Source organism: Triturus cristatus, chromosome 1_2 (assembly GCF_964204655.1).
Source record: "Triturus cristatus chromosome 1_2, aTriCri1.1, whole genome shotgun sequence".
Classification (NCBI taxonomy): domain Eukaryota; kingdom Metazoa; phylum Chordata; class Amphibia; order Caudata; family Salamandridae; genus Triturus; species Triturus cristatus.
This window is the reverse complement of record NC_140580.1, coordinates 255,938,332-255,960,679: the sequence shown is the minus strand read 5'-3', so window position 1 is coordinate 255,960,679 and position 22,348 is coordinate 255,938,332. Positions and strand designations below refer to the sequence as shown.

At 47.7% G+C, this 22,348-nt stretch overlaps 1 protein-coding gene across 3 annotated transcripts in view; it reads left to right on the top strand.

Moving 5' to 3' along the window:
- The window catches only part of HNRNPH3 (heterogeneous nuclear ribonucleoprotein H3), a 138,414-nt gene that overhangs the window by 32,698 nt on the left and 83,368 nt on the right, over positions 1–22,348 (top strand). For all 3 annotated transcript variants that reach the window (XM_085603557.1, XM_085603555.1, XM_085603556.1), the window contains one exon: positions 5,058–5,193. In XM_085603557.1, coding sequence (XP_085459683.1) covers positions 5,058–5,193 — 136 coding nt within the window. The remainder of the gene's footprint in view (positions 1–5,057; positions 5,194–22,348) is intronic.

The window sequence follows — 22,348 nt, the reverse complement described above, 5'->3', positions numbered from 1 at the left end:
TCTGAGAAAGTATATTTTTACCCCCTTTGTGGTTCTAAAAATAAAACAAGCATATATTTTATATATACAAATCATTGGCCTAGAGTTCAGTTATTGAGTGTGTGAAACCATTTGCTGACTGAGTGTGTACAATAAATGCTTTACACTGTCCTCTGGTACTGCCTTACTGCTCGACCAAGCTACCACTTTTGAGAGTAAGGTCATACCTAACTTTGACCTCTATCAGCCTCTGGGGGACTGTGGACTCTGTACACCCTGTACCTATTAGGGAACAGTATATACAGAGCCACTTTCTCACACACCCCTCACAGAACTCCCCTCCAATAAGATGCCCAAAAAGATGAACTGGACAGTTGTCTGTCAAAAGGCTTTTGACACCCCAAAAGAAGCAATGTGCTCTGCACCAATTTTCAAAGCTCTAGACTATACTAAGCAGTTCATTGTGCTGACAGATGCCTCTGAGCTTGGGCTAGGAGGACGGTTGTACCCATCGCTCTGCAGTGGTGGACCACCACAAACCTTTCCAAAGGTCGGCTGTTCCTGGACCCGGTTCCTCAGATAGTACTGACAACTGACGCATCACTCAGGCTGGGGAGCTCACCTATTACATCACACCATGCAGGGCAGATGGACACCTCAACAAAAGTTACTCCACATCAACCATCTGGAGTTACTAGCCATATTTTTAGCCCTAAAATCTTTTCAAACACAGATTTCAGGCAAGGCTGTCCTAGTCCGCACAGAACACGACAGCCATGTACTATATACAAAAACAAGGCGGGGCACACTCCACAGCTAGCACAAAGCATATGGAGATGGGCCATACCCCAGAAAATCTTTCTCCTGGCCCAACATGTCCCAGGAGTCAAACACTATGGCCGATCTACTCAGCAGACAAACACAACAGATCCACGAGTGGGCACTACATCCACAAGTTCTTCACCCGTACTTTCAAATGTGGGGGCATCCACGGATAGACCTGTTCGCCACCCACAAACACCAAATGCCCAAGCTTCGCTGCCAGATATCCACACCCGTTGTCCAAAGGCAATGCAATATGGATTAACTGGTCAGGCAGAATTGCGTACGCTTTTCCGCCTCTCCCACTCATTCCGCTAGTGGTGCGCAAACAACACTCCCTCATACTAATTCTAGTAGCTCCAACTTGGGCCAGGCAACCGTGGTACACCACACTGCTGGAACTCTGTAGTACCGCCCAATAAGTTAGGCGACCCACCACCAGAGCGTGCTATGCTGCCAAGTGGAAACGTTTTGTTGTCTATTGTCACAATACCATCCATCCCCTAGATGTGTCCATTCAACACATCATAAGCTATTTACTACACCTACAAAGATGCAATCTAGCCTATACGTCTATTAGACTGCACCTCGCAGACATAGCAGCTTATCTACAAAACAGGCAACATCTATCACTCTTTAGAGTACCTGCCATTAAAGCCTTCATAGAAGACCTTAAAAGAATGATTACCCCCCAGACTGCCAGCCTCACCTGTGTGGAACCTAAATATCGTTCTCACCAGACTAATGGGGCCTCCCATCGAACCTCTGCACAAATGTGAACTTCAATTCCTAACATGGAAAACGCTTTTCTTGTAGCAATCACTTCCCTCAGAAGAGTCGGTGAGATACAAGCACTCACCATACAAGAACCTCTTCTTCAGATGCACCATAACAAGGTTGTTCTCCGTACCAACCCAAAATTCCTCCCGAAAGTCATTTCTCCCTTTCACCTAAACCAAGCGGTAGAACTACCAGTATTCTTCTCGCAACCAGACTGTTGCAGGGAGAGCTCTTCACACATGTCAAAAGAGCCCAACTCTACTACATAGATAAACACAACCTTTCCGTAAGACCAAACGACTGTTTCTCTTTCTCTCCACCACACAAGGGCAACCCCATCTCCAAGTCTGGAATAGCTAGGTGGTTTGTCAAATGCATTCAGATTTGCTACCACAAAGCGCAACAAACGCTCTCTGGTCCCCCTAAAGCCCACTCTACATGTAAAATAGGGGCTTCAATGGCATATTTAGGGAACATCCCATTAGATATCTGCAGAGCAGCGACATGGTCAACACCGCACACTTTCACTAAACACTATTGTGTAGATGTGCAAACTAAGCAATCGGCTAGTGTGGGCCAGGCTGTACTCTAAAAATTATTTCAAACCACTGCAACAGATACGCGTGGTCGCCGCTAAGGATGGGTACTGCTATATAATCTATGCACAAGTGGGTAATCTGCAGCTCGTATGCCTCGAACGTAATATGCTACTTACCAGTATGCATCTGTTCTTGGCATGTAGAGCTGCAGATCTACACCCGGCTACCTTTATCTGTTCCAGTTTATCTTATTTAGATACAACACACATGGGCATCTTTACTGTTATTACTACGCTCCATCTTTCCCTGTTGGCGAAAAACAATCTGAGGAGCCCATGCGCAATACGATCCAAAGGAGGAGTCACCGACCTCGTGACTTCCAAAAACTTTCCAAGAAGAAAAACTGCAAACATCCGGGCCCAACACCAGATGGCGATCTATGCACAAGTGTGTAGATCTGCAGCTCTACATGCCAAGAACAGATGCATACTGGTAAGTAGCATATTCCTTGCCTCCATAGGATAACAGACCGTTTTGCGTGGAGTTTGAAAACCTAACAGTCTTTAAAATTGTATTAACAAAATATTTTACTTTCCTGTTTACTGGAAATGTCCCAGGGTAGTATCCAGGTATACTACACTGTAAGAAAAGTAATCTCAAAAGTAACGTACCTGTAAAAATATTGAAAAGCCTATACAAAGTAAATGTACTGCCTTTACAAAGCATTGCATTTCTCAAACAAGACTAAGTAAAACCAAAGTACATTCACAATTGCAATCCAAACTGTTTACAAACTGCATTACTACTGTAAAGTATTTGCTTACCTGTGCCAGGCTTGCTTGGTTGTAGAAAATTGACTTAAGTTTTTATACAAAAACAATTGGTCTCAAGTTCAGTCTGTGTGTGATTTCATTTGCTGAGTGAGTGTGTAATAAAACAAATGCTTAACACTGTCCACTGATGAAGCCTTACTGCTGGACCACAGTACCACAAATGGAGTGAGGTGCTATCTAACTTTACCTCTGCTTACCGTTGCGGGTTCCACTGAGCTTATGTGCACTATACATCCTCTTGGTATAGTATGTAGAGCCAGCTTCCTACATGTATCCCTTGCATCAGGACCACTAGATGGAAGTCAATGGCAATAACCACTCGCCTGAAGATTGCTTTTAACCAGGGTAACTGTTTTAAACCTTGCTGGTAAATTCTTTATCTCCGCATTCCTCGGGTGGATCTAGTTTGTTTTGTCTCTAAACTCGTAATAAAAATGCATTGTATTTTTATTAATTGGTATCAGATTCCTGGAGTTGGTTCTTTTAATCAAATTTTTGATTTTCAAACACTTAACAGTTCAGCATAATCACGGATAGCAGATATTCATGTACATCTTCAAGAGAGAACCCCCCCACACACACCACCACAGGGAATGTTACCACAGGAAACTAGAAGCATCATTAATTTCCCCCAACTGCGCCCAGCCATTTGCCCCACACCTTTTGGTATTTCTTGGGGCACCCGCGCGCCATGTATAAAGCCCTCTCCTGTGTCGCACACCAGTCCACTCCTTTACGCCACTTTCCAGAGCTGGTGCATCGGGACAAACCCATGCTGCCGCTATATCGCGCTTGGCAACTATCATTGCTGTGTTTAAAAGGGTCTTGTCGCTCCAACCCGTCCAGCCGGTCTTATCCCCAGTAATGAATGTCGTGGATCGTGAGGCACTGTCCACCCCAAAGCCTCCGTAAGTTCCCCCTCAATGGCTCTCCAGAAAGCTGCCAGCCAGGGACAGGTCCAGACCACGTGAAAATTAATTGGCTGGGGCCTGGGAGTTGGTTCTTAAATTGTTCCAGTGCTGTTTAAATGCTTCACTCTTGTTCCTTTGTTCAAGCTTGACTGTTCAAAGCCACATTTACTCGATTGGCATCTTTGGAATTCTGTCTTCAAAGCAACTGTGGCTATATATGGAATAAATGTGGCTGTAGCACAGTGATGCATGATGGTGCTGAAAATCCCTGCAATATTGTGGGTTTCCGTGGTATTTAATGACCAAGCATGAGAACTCTGCCTATGAGCTTGGTGAAATGATCATGCTCTTTGGGGATGAAACCTGTATTAACTAAAAATAAAAGACCAGCTGTAATTTTTGTGGCAATCTGCATTTTGGGAATTTCGATTATGCAAAATAAAGTACGTATGTCATGTTGAAATGTCTGTAGTTCACGGGTTGCCAACCTTTGAGTAATAAGAGCTACTAAATGTTCACTGGGAATCATCCTGAGCTACTAATGCTATTAGTGTTGTACATATCAAACCAGATTACATTAGTGACCACCCTATGCAAAGTTACCAGCCTTGATCACCACAGTGCAGGCTTTGTCAGTTTTAAATACCTCTGCTGGGGTAATACATAATGGCCACACCTGCAATGTCCCAGGCACCAAGGTGGTAATAGCAAATTATATTAGTAATAAGTCTTGTAATGGCGTATGATGTATTTAAATATCATGTAAACGCTACTTAAATTTGATACACATATATTCATCAAACCAAGCAAAAGCTGCTAATTTCAGTAGGCTGGCTGCACATAGCTACTCAGTGTGACACACAAACCGTGAGGTTTTTTTTTACGTTTCCTGTAGAGGAATTTTTTTTACCTCCTGTACTGGGTTGATGAGTGACTACTTCTCATGACACCAAAGCGTTTCTGAACACAGTAGCAGTGTCCCTTTTGCTCAAATTGTGATTTCGAAAAAGTTGGGCAGCATGGAGGTGTAAAGTTACAGGGCTACTGTGGTAAAATAAATTTAAAATTTCATGCTACTGCAGGCAAGTAATATCAATTTAAAAATATAGATTTTAATGGGGTGGTCTGTTTTTGTACCTGGAAAATGCTTTAAACTTAAGATTAAAGCAAAACCTTTGCACATTTCTCCACAGTTTTTCTCTCCGCTAAATCCTATAAGAATTCACATTGATATTGGAGCTGATGGAAGGGCAAGTGGCGAAGCTGATGTGGAGTTTGCAACGCATGAAGATGCTGTAGCTGCTATGTCGAAGGATAAGAGCAATATGCGTATGTTGCACACTGTTTAATTAGGCTTTCTGTGAAATTGGTGATGGAATCTAGTTTGCCATATGTTATGTTTGGGGTGAACTGATCCAAAACATACTGTATCTTTTTCTTAGCATGCAAGCATAGTACACTTTTCCAACATTTTCTGGTTGTCTAGATGGTGGAAAGTATTCATGAAATGCGAGGATATTGAGCGCAAAAAACAAATGTACTAAGAACCAAACACTCGCATGAAAATGCTATGTTAGTTCCTACAAGATCCAATGGGTGCTTCTTGTGTTCTGCATACCTTTTTGAAGATTGTCCTGTGGCACACAGTGCAGTCACTCATATGTTTTGGAGGGATATTTGTTTTCAAACTGTACGGCAAATATACTTCTCTTCCAGGGTGTCCATCTCTGACTTGTCCTACCTATGTGTATTTGTTTCTGTGGAGTAAACCTAGGTAAAAGGCAGCGGAGTGCTGTACATTGTGCAAAAAGCAAACTAGGATCTAGGTTGCTGGTTTGTGGGTGGTTACAGCATTGTGGTGTAGTAATATTTCGAGATGTCTTGATCTTTCTATATTCAAGCAGCATTGGGCAGTCTTGATGAATACGGAGTGTAGGAAGCTGCCTCTGTATATCGTGTGCCACTGGCACTTGCAATATTAAGAAATAGACCCCAATATTGTAGGGGCGTATCTGATCTTGTACATCTGCCCAGACCTGGGATATAGTGCACCCTGCCGTAGGGCTGGTAAGGCTACTAGAGGGGTGACTTAACTATATCTTAATCGGTGCTAGCTGGCATGGCACAGGCAGTGTGCCATGTCGACTGTCACTTTGTTTGCGCTGTGCATGCTGCAGTGGCAGTTACTAGGTACTTACAGGGGGCCTGAAGGGCAAATTGTGGAATCCTTTTTTAGGGAAGAGACACTGAACTACAATCAAAACCAGGCGTGGGGTGGGGGGGCGCTAACCATGTCAAGAGGCACTTTCTCAGGAAAAAGGATGAGACGAACCTTCCTTCTGAGAGTCTTCATCTTCTAAGTGGAAGAACCTAGAAAGGCCATCTGCTTTGGCAGACCCAGTTCTGCTATAGTGTAAAGTTCATTCGCTGTATGGATATGGGCCACCTAGCAGTTTAAGGCTTTCAAACCGTTATGGCCTCTGCTTCAGGGCCAAGACCACAGGAAAGGCTTCCCTCTCTGGCTCTCAAACACTGCTTTCTTGGGAGTAGTCTCCTGCTTCTGAAAGCAACAGGTTGGTTATGTCCCTAATCAATGGTTTGGGCTAGGTCTGCCCCATTCCCAGAAACATCTGTCATGGAACTGCTTGAAGTAATATGGAGCTTTCAGGACTCCTGCAGAGCACATTGCATCCTTCAGTGTCCCAAGCAGTTGATGGCTCATTATCCAATTCACTTTCTTTGGCATCTTTTTGGAGATGAGCTCTGAGAGGTGGGGGGGGGGGGTCGTCACTATGGACCCATAATGCTTCACTTAACTCCAAGGAATGCCCCGACGTCTGGGTTTTGGAGCTTCCCAGTCCAGAACTGCCTGGATTCAGAACTTGGATCGAAGTGGGCGCTAGTATACAACCTTTCTCTGCCCTATCTTGCACTCTCTTGCCTTGATATGGAGGCATGTGCTCTTCAGTGCCTCCAGGAATTTTCCAAAGTGGATCAGGTGATCCTGCTAGGCAATGCTGTGGACATTAATATCATGTAGATAAGCTACATTAAAGGATTCCAGACCAGCAGGGAATTTGTTCATTGTCCTCTGGAAGTAGGCTGGGGTGTTCTTCAACTCAAAGAGCATCACAGTGAACTGTAAGTGCCCGTTTGGAGTGGAGAGTGCAGAATTCTTTTGCTCCAGGTGTCCGCCAGTCCCCTGATTTGAGATGAAAGGTACACCATTATATAAAAAAATGTCACCCCTTGGAGTGAGGTTTGGGGACAAGGGCAACTGTGCTGGCCCAAGGGCTCTGAGGGTTCAATGACACCCAATTCCAGTATCTATCTTGCTTCAGCTTGGATACTCTGTCTGACATGATCAGACTACCCGTAAATTTTGTTTTTGGCCTCTACACAAGTAGATTGTGAGCTATTGACGGCTGGAGAATTTTGTTTTTGTCACCAGTGTCCACTTCATGGGAACAGCAGTTAGTCCGACTGGGGGTAAGAGAAGAGCGCAACATACTGATTAAGGAGTTGCCTGCAGTCAGCCTGCTGTTGGTTAGCGAGGTTGCCCGACAAGGTAATTCCATCCACAGACCCATCTTTAGGATTGTTGGAGAGATCAGGGAGAAGTTTACTTTCCCTCTCCTGTAACCATGCTCATTGGCACATCAGCTCTGTCCTAATGGGGCATCAGACGATTGACATGTATCACCTTATTGGAGTATTTGCTACTACCCAAGTTCAAAAAATAGCTGACCTCCCTTTTATTTCAAGGATAGGGTAGGGCCCACTCAACTTGGCTTGGAGGTCCCTAGAGGCCACAGGCTCCAATACCCATACCTTCTGCCCTGACTCTCTTGGCTAGCATGAAGGTTTTGGCTTGCTTTCTCAATGCACTCTGCCATGCTGGAATGAAGGCAAAGCACAAACATCCACTCTGCCTTGTTTTGGTTCTTCAAGAGGCTTCTCCCAACCATCTCTTACAAGACTTGGAGGACCTCTAACAGGTTGCCTTGCAACTGGTTTGGCAGGTGACACATGACTGACCAGTACTTAACTCTTTGACATCCCTGGTTAATATAAGTGATTGACCAATCTACTTTACATTTTACCCATACCAAGGTGCCCAGCTAAGGGGATCTCATGTGGGAAAAGTAAGGAGAAGCACTACTTCTGAGGTACTACCACTTTCCTGATTGCACCAGTTTTCCAGCATGAATCTTTCTGGATTCACTATGCTGTGAATTATTCTGCGGTCTAGTGGTTGGGTCTGGAACTGTAGTGTTTTTTTTTTTTTCGTGGCCCAGGTGGGCGTCGACGTCCTACCATTTGGTGTCCTCCCGTGACGTCGGCGTTCTTCCTCCAGAAGCTCCCACCTTTTGGGCGTAATTATTTTTTTTTTTTCTTTTTTTTTTTTTCTTCATCTCCCAACCAGGAACACAGAGCTGGGATGACTAAGAAGGAGAGGAAGATAAAGAACTTCGACGTTCAACGGAGAATGTGCACACGGGGCCGTAACTGCCGCCACAAATACGCGCAAAAGGTCCTGCACCCGGTTTGCAACCTCTACCTGCCAATCGACCACGAGAGCAAGGTTTGCAACGCCTGTTCGGCATTCACCCCCAAGACCCTCAGAGTGAGGGATAGACAGAGGAGACTGAACTACGCCATACAAGGCCAAGGAGAACTTCCATAGCTCCGGGGCTTGGGCCTCTCCAGCGGGGAAGAGGACAACATCGCCGAGGGGCCAGAGGACTACACGGTCGTAGAGACCGATAAGAAGTCGACAAAGGAGGTAAGAGATATGTCGCCCCCCCCAAACCACGACACTCAATCCACAACACTCAATCCAGAACCAAAGTTCTCGAAAGGAGCACTGGCGTCGAAGCAGTTGACAGCCACAGCTGCGTCCATGGACCAACAGCCCAGCGGATCCTTCGAAAAGGACTCCCAGCGGGGAAGCTCAAGAGAAACCTAGGTCAAAGCACGCCCCCGAAAAAGGTGCGCTCGACGCCAAAGTGGAAAAAAAGCCGAAGGCTACTTCGACGTCAACATCGAAGAGAAGTGCCGAAATGGAGAGGAAGAAAAGAAGGCTCGAGGCCGAATTGGAGAGTATCCTCCAGAGGAAGATTTTTGAAGAATGGATGAGCAAATGCACCATCCCTTCGAAGACCTCAACGGTTGTCGAGGTAGAAGTCGAATAAGAGTTCGCCGCCGACCCACCAAACTCCAGAACCAGCAGAGCAGCAGGGCGAAGAGGGCCTGTATTACGAGGGGAAGACTAGGAAGATCGACAAAAGCTTGGAATCAACTCCCTCGACAGCGCAGGACCTGGATTGGCAGGACCTCTACGCCGAAAGCCCTGAAGAAGCCGTAGTGTTATCCGTCGAGGCCTTCGCTGCCAGACTACATTGGCATCTACAACATGGTCATCAGGAATGCTGGAGCAACGTATGGGGTCAAATTAGAGGAAGAAAAACCAAAGGCCTGCTTCCTCTTAAACACTGCTACCAACTCAAACTAGGAGCCAATTCCTCCCCATGCTCCCAAGTGTACTGGACCAGGGCAGAGAAGCTTTCAAGGAGACAGCTACCTGCAGGTCAGTCACCCCTCGAACAGAGGAAAAAATATAAACATTCCTCGAAGGATCCAGCATATATCCGTACTGGCCAACTCCATTATAACGACAGCCAGAAAGAGGGCCAACATTCCCACAAACTGGGCCACCTCCAGACAAGGAGAGTAAGAGGATAGACCTCACAGGGAGGAAAATAGGGAGGAATGCAGCAATTCACTGGCGCATTGCGAACTCCAATGCCCTAATAAACAGACATGCGAACCAACACTGGGAAGAGGTCGGACAGCTACTCAAACATCTCCCAGAACAATATCAGCAGAGGGCAACACACCTGGTGGAGGAAGGCAAGAACATGGACAACACCTGCTTAAAATTGGCCCTGGGTGCGGCAGACACCCAGCAGGCTCATGATGATTGGAGTGACAGAAAGGAGGCATGCCTGGCTAAGGATCTCTGGTATTTTGAACACATCTCCTCAATGGGGAACAACTGTTTGGCACACCAGTGGACGAGAAGCTGACACAGCTCAAAAAGGAGAACGAAACTGCGAGGGCCATGGGAGCACTGCAGTTCAGAGGGATCAGAAGGGGCACCCCCTCAAGGAGATCGAACGGCAGAGGAGGAAACCAGCCGGGAACGTCGCACCAGACCTTCCAGCAAAGTCATCAGGGTAAGGCACAGCAAGGTCGGCCTCAGCAAAACTGGCAGTAGCAACCTAGGGGCCTGTCCTTTCGGGGGCGACCGAACAGACTCTGACTACATGTTCGCTGTTTTCTCCTTTGTGTTTTTGTAACACCGGTAGGGGGCAGACTAAGACTTTTTTTTTCAGGATTCAAAGAAAACAGACAAATTGATACTGAACATCATACAGTTTGGATACTGTATAGAACTAGAAAAAAGCCACCAAACAGGATGCCAACCAACAAAACGTGCACAGCAAAAGAGCTTGCGCTCCTCCTGCAGGAAGCATGAACTCCTCCAAAAGGAGGCAGTAAGTAAGTAATTTTATTAGCATAGTTACTTAAAACCATTGCTATACAAAATAAATTAAGAACAGGTATGGTAAAAATACAATTCTAAGTAAAATCAGAATAAAATTATGCACTTCATGTTAGTAGGGTTATTTCTTCTTTCTCGGTTTCCTCATGAGTTCGTATAGTCAGTAATGTCAATCGACAAGCAATGTTGAGTCGATGATGCAGGCACTGTTATAGATTAATTTTTGGCATCTTTTTTCCACTGCCTTCATAAATTTTACAAAGCTGCAATTCATGCGAGGATCGTGGGAAGAAAAGCTAACCAGAACTGCCTTTCTTCGTGTGCGGATCCCTTGCTGATTAAAGTGGTGTTTCAACAAATGTTTTCGTTCGTGTAGTTTCTCACAAGAGCAGATCAAGTGCAGCATATCCTCTTGCCCCAAACCACATAGCCGACAAAGAGGATCAGCTTTTATTTTGGTTCAAATTGGGAAATTTTGAATGCAGGGGAGCAGGCCCAGCCTGTGCTTTAAGAAGCACATTTTGGCGAATTTAGAGTTCGAGGCATGTGGGCTGCTGAATTCATATCTGTGCATAGATCGCCGCCTAGTGTTGGGTCCGGATGTTTGCACGTTGTTGTCCTGGAAGAGTCTTCGAAGTATCCTGGGATAGGTGACTCCTCCCCTGGACTACAGTGCGCATGGGCATCCTCTCCATCCTCAGATTGTTTTTTTCCGCCATTGGGTTCGGATGTGTTATCTTGACTCAAGTTAGGAAAATCTTTTTTCAGGCCAAAAGGCCTTTAGTTTGCGTCGGTACTGTTCTCGATCAGTATCGATAGCATCTTTGTTAGTTTACTAACTTCCAGAACAAACTTTCGCATCTTACTCGACCGTCGATTCGACATCAACGATGGAATCGAGGACACCATTCAAGAGGTGTCCGGTATGCAATGCGAAATACCCCCACGTCGACGTCCATCCGGTGTGCAACAAATGCCTTTCACCGGATCACGACGAATCTACATGCATGGCCTGTGCCAGATTTCGATCCAAGAAGACTCTACGGAATCGACGAGCGGCGAGACTCGAGGCGCAGCAAGCGGCACCGGCCCCGGCCGACATCTTCAACGCCGAGACCGAAGATGTCGAAGTTGAGAACCTACCCTCCAGTCCCGATTCCGAACATGACTCCGGATCGGAAGACGTCGACGAAACACTCTTTAGCAGAGATGAAGACGACACCGAGGTAGGAGACTACAATGAGGCCTTAGGGGCTGAAGAGAGTAGCTCCGGTGACGAGCAAGGCCTACCCGTTCAGACTGAAGAAAGCACAGTGCAACAGTCTATGGCTCCGGTCGAGGGATCGCCTTCGGGCCTTACCCAAGACCTATCCCGCAGTTCTTCGGCCCCGCCCTCGGGCCCGGCCTCGGACATTCAGCGACAGCCATTAATGCCCAAAACGGCTGGTTTCCCTTTAAAACCGAAACCGAAAGCTGTATTGGTTCAATTGAAACCGAAAGTGGCGCTGGTCGGATCGAGGCCCTCAACACCTTCGACGCCAGCAAAACACATCGGCACCGAGTGCACCAAACGAGACTTCGGTGCCGAACTCGAAGCGGCCGACGTCGAGTCGACATAAGGAAGAAAGCCTTCGGTACCACCAAACCTGCTCGGCTCCCGGCACCGATGCAATCGACTCCGACCCCAAAGGTCAAACAGCCTGCTGCGTCTCACACCGCTTCCACGGCGACACCAAAGCCACACTCATCGAAGAAGTCGGCGGCCACTCCCGCCCCTCGACTCGATGACCCACCGGCGCCAAAAAAATCCACGACCGCCTCAATTGAACCGGTCAGTGCAAAAGACTAGAGGGTGCTCCAGACGCGACCCATTGCTGCGCAAAGCACCAAAAAGAAAATGGTCCCCCAGGACACGTCGGGCTCCGAACCAATTAAAGCTCCAGCAGCCTCTTCGACACCGGCCAACATTACTTTTGGCATTGCCACCATCCACGGCCCCGAAAATGTTCCAAATTAGGACACGGGTGACCCATACCACAATCACGCCTGCCGAACGCTCTGCGGAGACTTCTCCATCGCCTGTGGCTTCAGAACCAGTTCTTTACGAACCTTTCCACTCACCCTACCAGGATCCACAATCCTTCTCTCCCACACACTCCGACACGGATGCGTTGGTGGACTACATGGGTGACCAAGTCCCCCTACCCCGGAGACATGGACCCTGACGGCCAACAGGACCCTGATCAAACTTGGGATGACCCTGTGGACCCAGGTGCACCTATGGATGCACAAGACCCCCAACTCTATGGAGCGAAAACCTCTCCCACAGAGGACACGGCAGCGTTCAACGCTCTAATTACGTGCTGCGGCCAATCATGGGGTGCAACTTCACTCGGACACCGTCGAGGACGACTTTCTTATGGATACTTTTGCATCCTCAGAAAGGAATATAAAAACTCTACCCATGTTGAAGGGTGTCCTCAAACCAGCAAAGGACATCTTCAAGGAACCCACCAGGGCAAGAGTGATAAACCCCAGGATCGAAAAAAAATACAGATCAGCGCCTGGGGACCCTACTTACATCAGAGGCCAATTGCCTCTAGATTCCATTGTCGTTGCGAATGCTCGCAAGAGGGCACACTCACAAACCACAGGTGACGCTCCTTCCCCGGACAAAGAGTCCAAGGTGTTAGAGACCTCTGGCAAACGGGTTGCCGCCCAGGCAGCCAACATATGGCGCATTGCCAATACTCAAGCACTCCTCGCTCGCTACGATAGAGCGCACTACGACACATTAGAGCAGCTAATCCAACATCTCCCTGACCAATTCAGAGAAGGTGCAGAGATCCTCATCAGGGAGGGACAGCTCCTCACAAACGCATCCATCAAGTGCGCGCTGGATGCCGCAGACACAGCTGCCAGGGCCATAAACACTAGCGTCATGCTGCGACGACATGCCTGGTTACGAATCTCCGGATTCAAACCTGAGGTGCAAAACAACATACTCAACCAGCCTGTCAACCCAGACTATTTATTTGGCCCGGAGGTTGACACCACCCTAGAGAAAATAAAGAAGGACACGGACACTGCAAAGTCCATGGGGGCTCTCCAACCTCAGTCCTTTTTGAGCGGCTCCTTTCGTCGCCCCGGAACTAGAGGAGCAGGTAGAGGACAGGGGGCACAACAAACATACAACAAGGGCAATACACAAACCACCTACGATAAAAACACCCGGGGTGGATATCGTGGCTCCAGTACAAAGGGCAGAGGACGCGGCTACGGCAACACCAGGTCCTCCCCCCAAGAACAAGCAGTGACGCCCTCTCCCTTCCTCCCGACCACATAACACCTGTCGGGGGAAGGCTACAAAGGTTCCTGTCCACGTGGAACTCCATCACCACGGACAGGTGGGTCAAAGATATTGTCAAATACGGTTACTGTCTAGAACTAACCTCCACTCCACCCACAATACCTCCAAAAAACCGTCCTATGTCCTCAGAGCACTTAACGCTCTTACAGCAGGAGGTGCAAAGTATGCTTCTAAAAGGCGCAATAGAGGTCGTACCCGTCCACGAGCAAGGTACGGGGGTGTACTCCCTGTACTTTTTAATACCGAAAAAGGACGGGTAACTCAGACCTATATTAGACCTGAGACCCCTAAACAGATACATTCTTTCCGAGCATTTTCACATGCTCACACTCCAGCAAGTCCTCCCGCTGCTCAAGCAGGGAGACTTTCTAGCCACACTGGACCTCAAGGATGCGTATTTCCACATACCCATTCACCCATCACACAAAAAATACCTCAGGTTCACTGTTCAAGGGCAGCACTACCAATTCAAAGTCCTTCCCTTCGGCGTGACAACGGCACCAAGGGTGTTTACAAAGTGCCTAGCTACTGTGGCGGCACATCTACGGAGGCAGCACATACACGTCTACCCTTACCTGGACGACTGGCTCGTTCAAGCAAAGTCAGCCCAGCAATGTGCCAGCCACATGTCCCGCACCATTCACCTCCTTCAGTCTGGGGTTCTCACTAAATTACCCAAAATCCCATCTACAGCCCGCACACGTACAACAGTACCTAGGTGTGACTATAGACACTCTGGCGGCCACAGCTCAGCCAAATTTGGTGAGAATCAACCGCATGCAAATGCTGATTTCCAAGTTCAAACCCCAACACTCCCTTCCTGCGCGAGTGTTCATGCGGTTGATAGGCATGATGGCCTCCTGCATCTTCATAGTCCCCCACGCGAGACTACATATGCGCCTGCTTCAGGAGTGCTTAGCACGTCAGTGGAATCAGGCTCAAGGACAGTTGAAAGACCTAGTGTTGGTAAGCGGTCGGGCATACGACTCTGCATTGGTGGAATCCACAAAACCTTTGCAAGGGCCGACCGTTCCAAGAGCCTGTCCCACAGATAGTACTGACAGCGGACGCGTCTCTCCAGGGATGGGGAGCTCATGTACTCCATTACACAGTGCAGGGACTATGGACACAACAACAAAAGATGCACATCAACCTTCTAGAGCTGATGGCAATTTTCCTCGCTATGAAAGCATTCAAAGTACACTTGTGCAACAAAGTCGTGTTGATCCGAACGGACAACATGACTGCCATGTACTACATACAGAAGCAGGGAGGAACACACTCTCCACAGTTGTCTCATCTGGCTCAGAGCATGTGGAAGTGGGCCATTCAAAGGAACATGTTCCTCATGGCAGAACACCTCCCCGGCAAGGACAACCAGATGGCGGATCTGCTCAGCAGGCACAGCCACCAGATGCACGAGTGGGAGTTACACCCATCAGTACTCCAACCGTACTTCCAGCAATGGGGTCATCCAGAGATAGACCTATTCGCGACAAGCAAACGCAAAATGCCAAAGCTTTGCCGCCAGGTTCCCACATCCGCAGTCGCAGGGCAATGCGATATGGATGAACTGGTCCGGCAGATTTGCGTACGCTTTTCCCCCAGCACCACTGATACCGCTGGTGGCACGCTAACTGCGTCAACACTCACTGACGCTCGTCCTGGTTGCTCCAACGTGGGCACGCCAGCCGTGGTACACCACCTTTCTCGAACTTTCCGTGGTGCCGCATCAAAGGCTGCGGGTCAAACCCGAGCATTTGAGGCATAACCATGGAGAGATTCAGCACCCAGATCCGCAACAGCTGAACCTGGCAATCTTGGTCCTGAAGTCCTAGAGTTTGGCTACCTAAACCTGCCACCTGACTGTATGGACATCATTAAGGAGTCCAGGAGACCCACTACCAGAGCTTGCTATGCAGCAAAATGGAAGAGGTTCGTCATTTATTGCAATAATGACATTAACCCCCTAGATGCATCCATCCAAAACATTTGTTACCTATTACACCTATACCGATGCAATCTGGCGTACACCTCTATACGTGTCCATTTGACCGCAATATCAGCCTATCTGCAGACCAGGCAGCACCTCTCTCTATTCAGAGTGCCTGCCATCAAAGCATTCTTGGAAGGACTCAAACGAGTCATTCCACCAAGCCACCCACCGGCTCCGATGTGGAACCTCAACTTGGTCCTCACGCGCCTGATGGGTCCACCCTTTGAACCTCTACACTCATGCGAGATTCAATTCCTTACCTGGAAAGTAGCTTTCCTAGTAGCGATCACTTCTTTGAGAAGAGTTGGTGAACTCCAGGCACTAACCGTTCAAGAGCCGTTTATACAGGTTCACGCCAACAGGGTCGTACTACGTACCAACCCCAAATTCATGCCCAAGGTGGTATCGCAGTTCCACATGAATCAAACCATTGAACTGCCCGTTTTCTTCCAAAACCCACACTGTCGCAGAAAGGGCACTCCATACACTAGATGTCAAAAGGGCCCTCATGTATTATATCGACAGGACCAAACCCTTTAGGAAAACACAACTTTTCGTTGCCTTTGCCCCACACCACAAAGGTAACGCTATCTCCAAAGCAGGAATAGCCAGATGGATCGTTAAATGTATTCAAATTTGCTATCAAAAGGCTAAACGCACATTAACGATTCCCCCACGAGCCCACTCAACACGTAAGTTAGGGGCCTCAATGCCTTTCCTAGGAAACCTTCCTTTGCATGACATATGTAGAGCAGCCACCTGGTCCACTACACATACATTTACCAAACACTATTGTGTAGATGTGCAATCAAAACAGCAGGCAGCTGTAGGACAGGCTGTTCTCAACTCTTTTTCAGACCGCTGCAGCTGGCACTGGTAGCCGCCGCTAATAAGAGGGCACTGCTATATATTCTATGCACAGATATGAATTCAGCAGCCCACATGCCTCGAACTGAATATGCTACTTACCAGTATGCATCTGTTCTTGGCATGTAGGGCTGCTGACATTCATATCGCCCTCCCTCCTCCCCGGCGCCTGTAGCAGCTGCAGCTCTCAGAATTACTGTAAGCATGGTCATCACTTTCTATATCTACTCCATCACTGCCACAATGGCGAATAACAATCTGAGGATGGAGAGGATGCCCATGCGCACTGTAGTCCAGGGGAGGAGTCACCTATCCCAGGATACTTCGAAGACTCTTCCAGGACAACAACGTGCAAACATCCGGACCAACACTAGGCGGCGATCTATGCACAGATATGAATGTCAGCAGCCCTACATGCCAAGAACAGATGCATACTGGTAAGTAGCATATTCAATATCCCTCACCAAAGTAGCGCTGTGGTGCCTTCTTTGAATACGAGTTTAGGATCATCCAGCCATGCGTTCTTTTGGAAAGGGCTGCCTTGTCTTGAACCCATGATAGTTGGTTTTTTTTACCAATTTTTTGAATGTTGTGTGGTTTGCTTGGGTATTGCAGAGCTGCTCTAATCCAGTGTTCTTCAGGCTGTCCCGTAGGAACTTGGCTGCTGCTGAGGACGGGTGTTGGGCTAACTCCAACCACAGATGTTCATTTAATGTTCCTTGTTTCGATTTCCTTACTTTGTCCCAGGTTTCGATTTCCTCACTTTGTCCCAGGCTATCATGTAGGCTCCCTGCCTTGCCAGGATCTGTTGATGAATGCCAAATTCAAGCCTGATTTGAGCTGGTGAGGTTTGCTTGGGCAGGCTGAAGATGATTCTGTAGGCAGCTGTTATTGTGTTATCAAGGGTCTTGGCGTCTCTTCCTCTAAGCGCCTCACTCCCGTAGGTAATCGTTGGGAGAAGTTTAGCGCGGATTACTTGCGTCAAGGGCAGGAGAGACGGGCCAGAAAGTTTGTTGTTTAGAGTCTTTAGCGAAATTGCCAAAGATATCCCTTTCCCTCGAATGCTCGTTCTTTGGGCGGAAAACTGCCCTCCGTTATCAATCTTCACTCCTAGATATTTATATATTGGCGTGTCTCTGATTCTTATTTTATCCCAGTACCATGATGTTGATTGGTTTCTTTTCTTGCTGATGGTCATTGACTGGGTTTTCTCCAGGTTTATTGTAAGCTCATTGTTACTTGAGTAGCATTGTGTTGCATTCAGGAGGTGCTGAAGTCCTACCTTGGTATAGCTTATAAGGACGATATCGTCAGCATAAAGTAGGCAAGGTAGTTGCAGTCCTCCTAATTTAGGGGTGTGGGAGTTGCAGCCATTTAAAATGGGGACAAGGTCGCTTAGGAACAGATTAAATAGGGTGGGGGCCAGGACGCAGCCTTGTTTCAGGCCCTTGTTGGTCGGTATGCGCCTGGACAGGACGGATCAATCCCCCACCATTATCTGTACCCAAGTCTGTGTGAAGGTTGATTAGCGGGTTCAAAAGGGGTCTAGGTATCCCCCAATCGTTTAGTTTAGGCCATAAAAGGTTCCGATTTATATGGTCAAAAGCAGCCTTGTAGTCAATGAAGCAGAAGTGTATGGCCATTTTGTTAGATTCTGCCTTATCTATTAGCATGCCCATGCTCAAGATGTTCGTCATTGTCCCTACTGCTTTGGCAAAGCCTGTCTGGTTTGCCGGGATCAAGGATCTCTCTGTTGCCCAGGCCATCAGCTCTTCTAGTAGGATGCCTGCAAAATATTTTGCCTCATTGTCAATTAAAGCCACCAGTCGATAGTTTTGAGGGGGAGCCTTGTCTCCTGCCTTGTGAATTGGGGAGATAATTGAGCCCTTCCAGGAGCTTGGCAGGATGTTGTAGTGTCTTATCTCCAGAAAAAGCGGTACCAGGGCTGCTGCCCAGCCTGCCACATCTTGTTTATAGAGAATTGGCGGGATTCCATTCGGCCCTGGTGCTCCCTCTCTTCTTCCCTTGATTAAACGCTGAATGATGTTTTGTAAGTTCAGCAGATTCTCTCTATCATTTCGAATCTGCCCTTCTGTATAGCTTGTGTCACTCATTGAAGATTTTTGAGTGTCAAACTCATGGTCCTGGTTATGTCTCGCAGCCTGATGAAAATGGCTGCCAAGATAGTTTGCCCATTTGTCCTCTGAGATGTTAGATGAGACCCCATGATGCGTGGGTCTTATAAATGAGTTTATTGATTTCAAGAACCTTGCCCCGTCATTCCATTTGATGTCAGAGTAGTCTCGCCCATAGGTTATCCTCAGCGGATTTGTTTGCTTCCCATTTTGATTTTTTCAGTGTTAATTTTAATTTCCGTAGTTGATCACGCTTTGCTAGGTTCATAGGATTCTGTTTAAGTTCTCTCATTGTGCGATAGATTGAGGTTTTTATGCCTCTGATTTTTCCTTTATGTTCTTGGGAGAATTTGCTCGATCTTTTGTTGCTTAATTGTGGCTGTATTTTAGGTCTTGTAGTAGCATACATGGGCATAGTATTTGTAAATGTTCCCATTTTGTGACTTCGCTGTATCCAGTGCAACTCCCAAAATGCTGTTTTGCTCTTTCCGCTAAGGTTCCGTCTATTGCTGCTGAATACTTCATTTTTTTGAAGTTGACGGTATGGGTTGACTTTTGGTTCTTTTAAGAGTTCAAAATTGGGTTTTGTAATCTTAAAGGTGGTTTCTTGGGGGCAGTGATCACGGTCTCCGCTACGACCTATCCGGTATGATTTTTAAAACTGAAATAATGGTAATGAAATGAAGGTATAATCTAGAATGCTGCTTGTTCTTGTTGAATGAAAAGTTGCAGCTGGGGGATTGTCTCCAGATGTCCTTCCATTTAAGGCCCTGATGTTGAAGTGTACCAGATATTCCAGAATCTTATTACCTAACTTTGTTTGCTTGGAAATCTGTGAAATCGCTTGTGAAGGAATATCCCAGATTGCATTTTGAATTAGTGGCTCGTCTTCTTGCGTGGCGCCCATGAGGTTGAGGTTGAAGTCCCCAGTGAGAATAACGTTTGTTGTAGGTCTTTCCCTTACGCAAGACTCCATGAAGCTGCAAAGGTTTTTAGCTTTTCTTTTCTTTCTCGGATGAATGTAGACGTTGATTAGAGTAATGTCATTTTCAGCGGAGCCTATTATAAGTTGTGGCAGATGAATATTTACCGCCAACAAGGCTGTGAGTTGGGCCGACTACTTTTGCCGTCAAAATGCTTGTGGCAGCTATATAAGTTGCTAGGCCACCTTGAAGGTGCCCGTATTTAGCTGACCTTTTTGCAGCGGAGAAAAAGCGTAAGTAGCCGTGAAGGTGCAAGCCATGTTTCTTGAAATACCACGACGTCGAAGTTTCTGATGTATGTCAAACTCGGAGTCTGATATTTTGGAGGCCAAGCCATTAATATTCCATGAGCATGTTCTTAACGAGTCATGTGCGGCCTCCCCTGGCTTGAGGCCGGTTTGTCATTCATTGTTTAAAGTTCTGGCTATCCATCTTGGGTCGGGCAGTCCCGATGGTTGTATGTGTTCGTCTACTATGCGTCGGGCACTGTCATTATATTGATCAACCTTATTGCCCTCTGGCCCTGCCACGCCTCTCAGGACCGAATTTCTGAGGCTTTTCGTAGTAGTAGGTTCTGCCTCTTTTTCCACCGGGGCAAGAATTTCAGGGTATCTAGGCTTTATATATGGTTTAATTGTGATCCCCCAGTGTTTAAAGGTTTCAGCCTCAGCATATATTTTTTGTGAGATTGTCCAGGTTGTCCAAGTTGCTTTTGTTTTTTCTCTTCCTGTGTGCTCATTGACTACAAATTCAATGGATACCAGGTCTGAGCTTTTTACTTCTGCCAAAGAGGTGACATGAGATAGCAGTCGTAGGATGTTACCCCTATTCAGTATATCAGGTCTTCCTTGCGAGCAGTAGTTCGGGTTGAACCAAATGACGCCTGTTGTATGTCCTTGTTCACTTGTCTGCTCACTCTGTTTTTGGTTGACTAGATCGCATATCCTCTACTAGTCTTTTTACAGTTGTTTTCGTTTGGTTAGAATTGGGTGCAGTGATTCTTAGCTCTCGGCCAGGTGTTTGCTGGGTTCGTACAGGAGACTCAGCGTTTCTTTGTCATTTGACTGCCCTCCCTCTTTTTTGCGGGGGCTGAGTCGCATGTCCTCTACTAGTCGTATTGCATTTGTGTTGGCCTGATTTGCGTTGAGTGCAGTTACTCTTAGGTCACGACTGATAGTATGCTTGTTCAATGCTAGTTGCCCGGCCGGGTGGCACATTTCGCCGGGCCTGGAGATGTTGCGTGTAAAATCCGCTGACCCTATAGTAGATGTTTCTTCTTCTCTCTTCATGGGCGGTGCTTCTTGGGTAATTATCAGTGATTAACTTGCTGGCTGCCCTATGCCTGTCTCTGCGTTTTCTGATCCTTGTTTGTTCCCAGGCTTCGCACCCCAAGTGTGTTCTTGGTTTTTTATTTGCTGTAAGTTGGGGCCGTGCTGTCGGCCACTTTTTTGTGCCTGTTTCGCGCTGGATTCAAGGAAAATATTGCGAGCTTCACCGGTTTGGGGGTGTGAATTTTGTGTTCCTGTCCACGCGGCTGTGGGAGCTGGGCTCCTGGTCACTTACTCGGGGCAAGTGGGGAAGTAGGTAGGTGTAGACTTTTCACTGCCAGGGCCACTCGGGCGGCTGGGTGCAGAGTGCTTTTGAGCCTTCGGGCGCTCAATTGATTTCAATGGGAAATCTCCGGTTTAGAAAGACTCTTCAGGTGCCACCACCACTTTGAGAGGTAAGTTGGGTAGTTGGAGGTTAGGTAGGTACCCCGGGATTGGGCACAGGGGGCTGCAGGGGTGCCTTTTGGTGTCGGGAAATCTTACCCTCTGTTGATCGCGGTAGGGGGGGGCACCTTGTTCTGAGGCTGCAGGCTTCTTCAGGAGTGTTGAGGGAGATCCTTGGGTGCCGGACTCGGGGTCAGTCGCCGTGGGGTCATCCTCGTGGTCTTTGTTCACTCCGGCACTGGCCAGGCTTGGCTAGTGCAGAGTGTGCTGGGTTCGCGGTTCCGGGCTGCTGCCGGGGATTAGAGGTAGGTTTTGAGTAGAGCTTCTACTCATGGAAGTCCCAGGGGCTTGGAGCCAAAAGGTAGCCAGGTCCTCCGGGGTTGGTGAGGTTGCTGGCCACAAGAGATGCTGGGTTGGAGCAGGTTCGAGGGTCGACAGGCCGGTAGGGATGGGGCCGAAGTAGTTGGTGTCTTCCTCTTTTTAGCAGCTGCAGGGCAGGTCTCCTCTCTTCTTGCTCTTCTTTGTAGTTTTGAATCTGGAATCTAGGGAAGGAAGGTTCTGGGTGCCCCTAAATACTAGATTTAGGGGCGTTACAGGTAGGTGAAGGGCAGGGACCCTGTCCTGGGGTGGGTACACCCCCATCCTGCCTCTTCCTGTGGGAGGGGGGCAGTAGCCTAGTCCTGAAAGGGTAGGGCTCCCTATCTTCAAGATGGCGAGAGCCCGGCGATGTGCTTCACCTCGCCTCCCCCACCTGAGGGGTGGGGTTGGCAGGCTGGCACATCCACTGTCCTTATTTGGGGTTTCCGGCCAAAGCTTCCCGCCAGAGTGGGGGGGGTTGCAGGGGCCTGGGGAA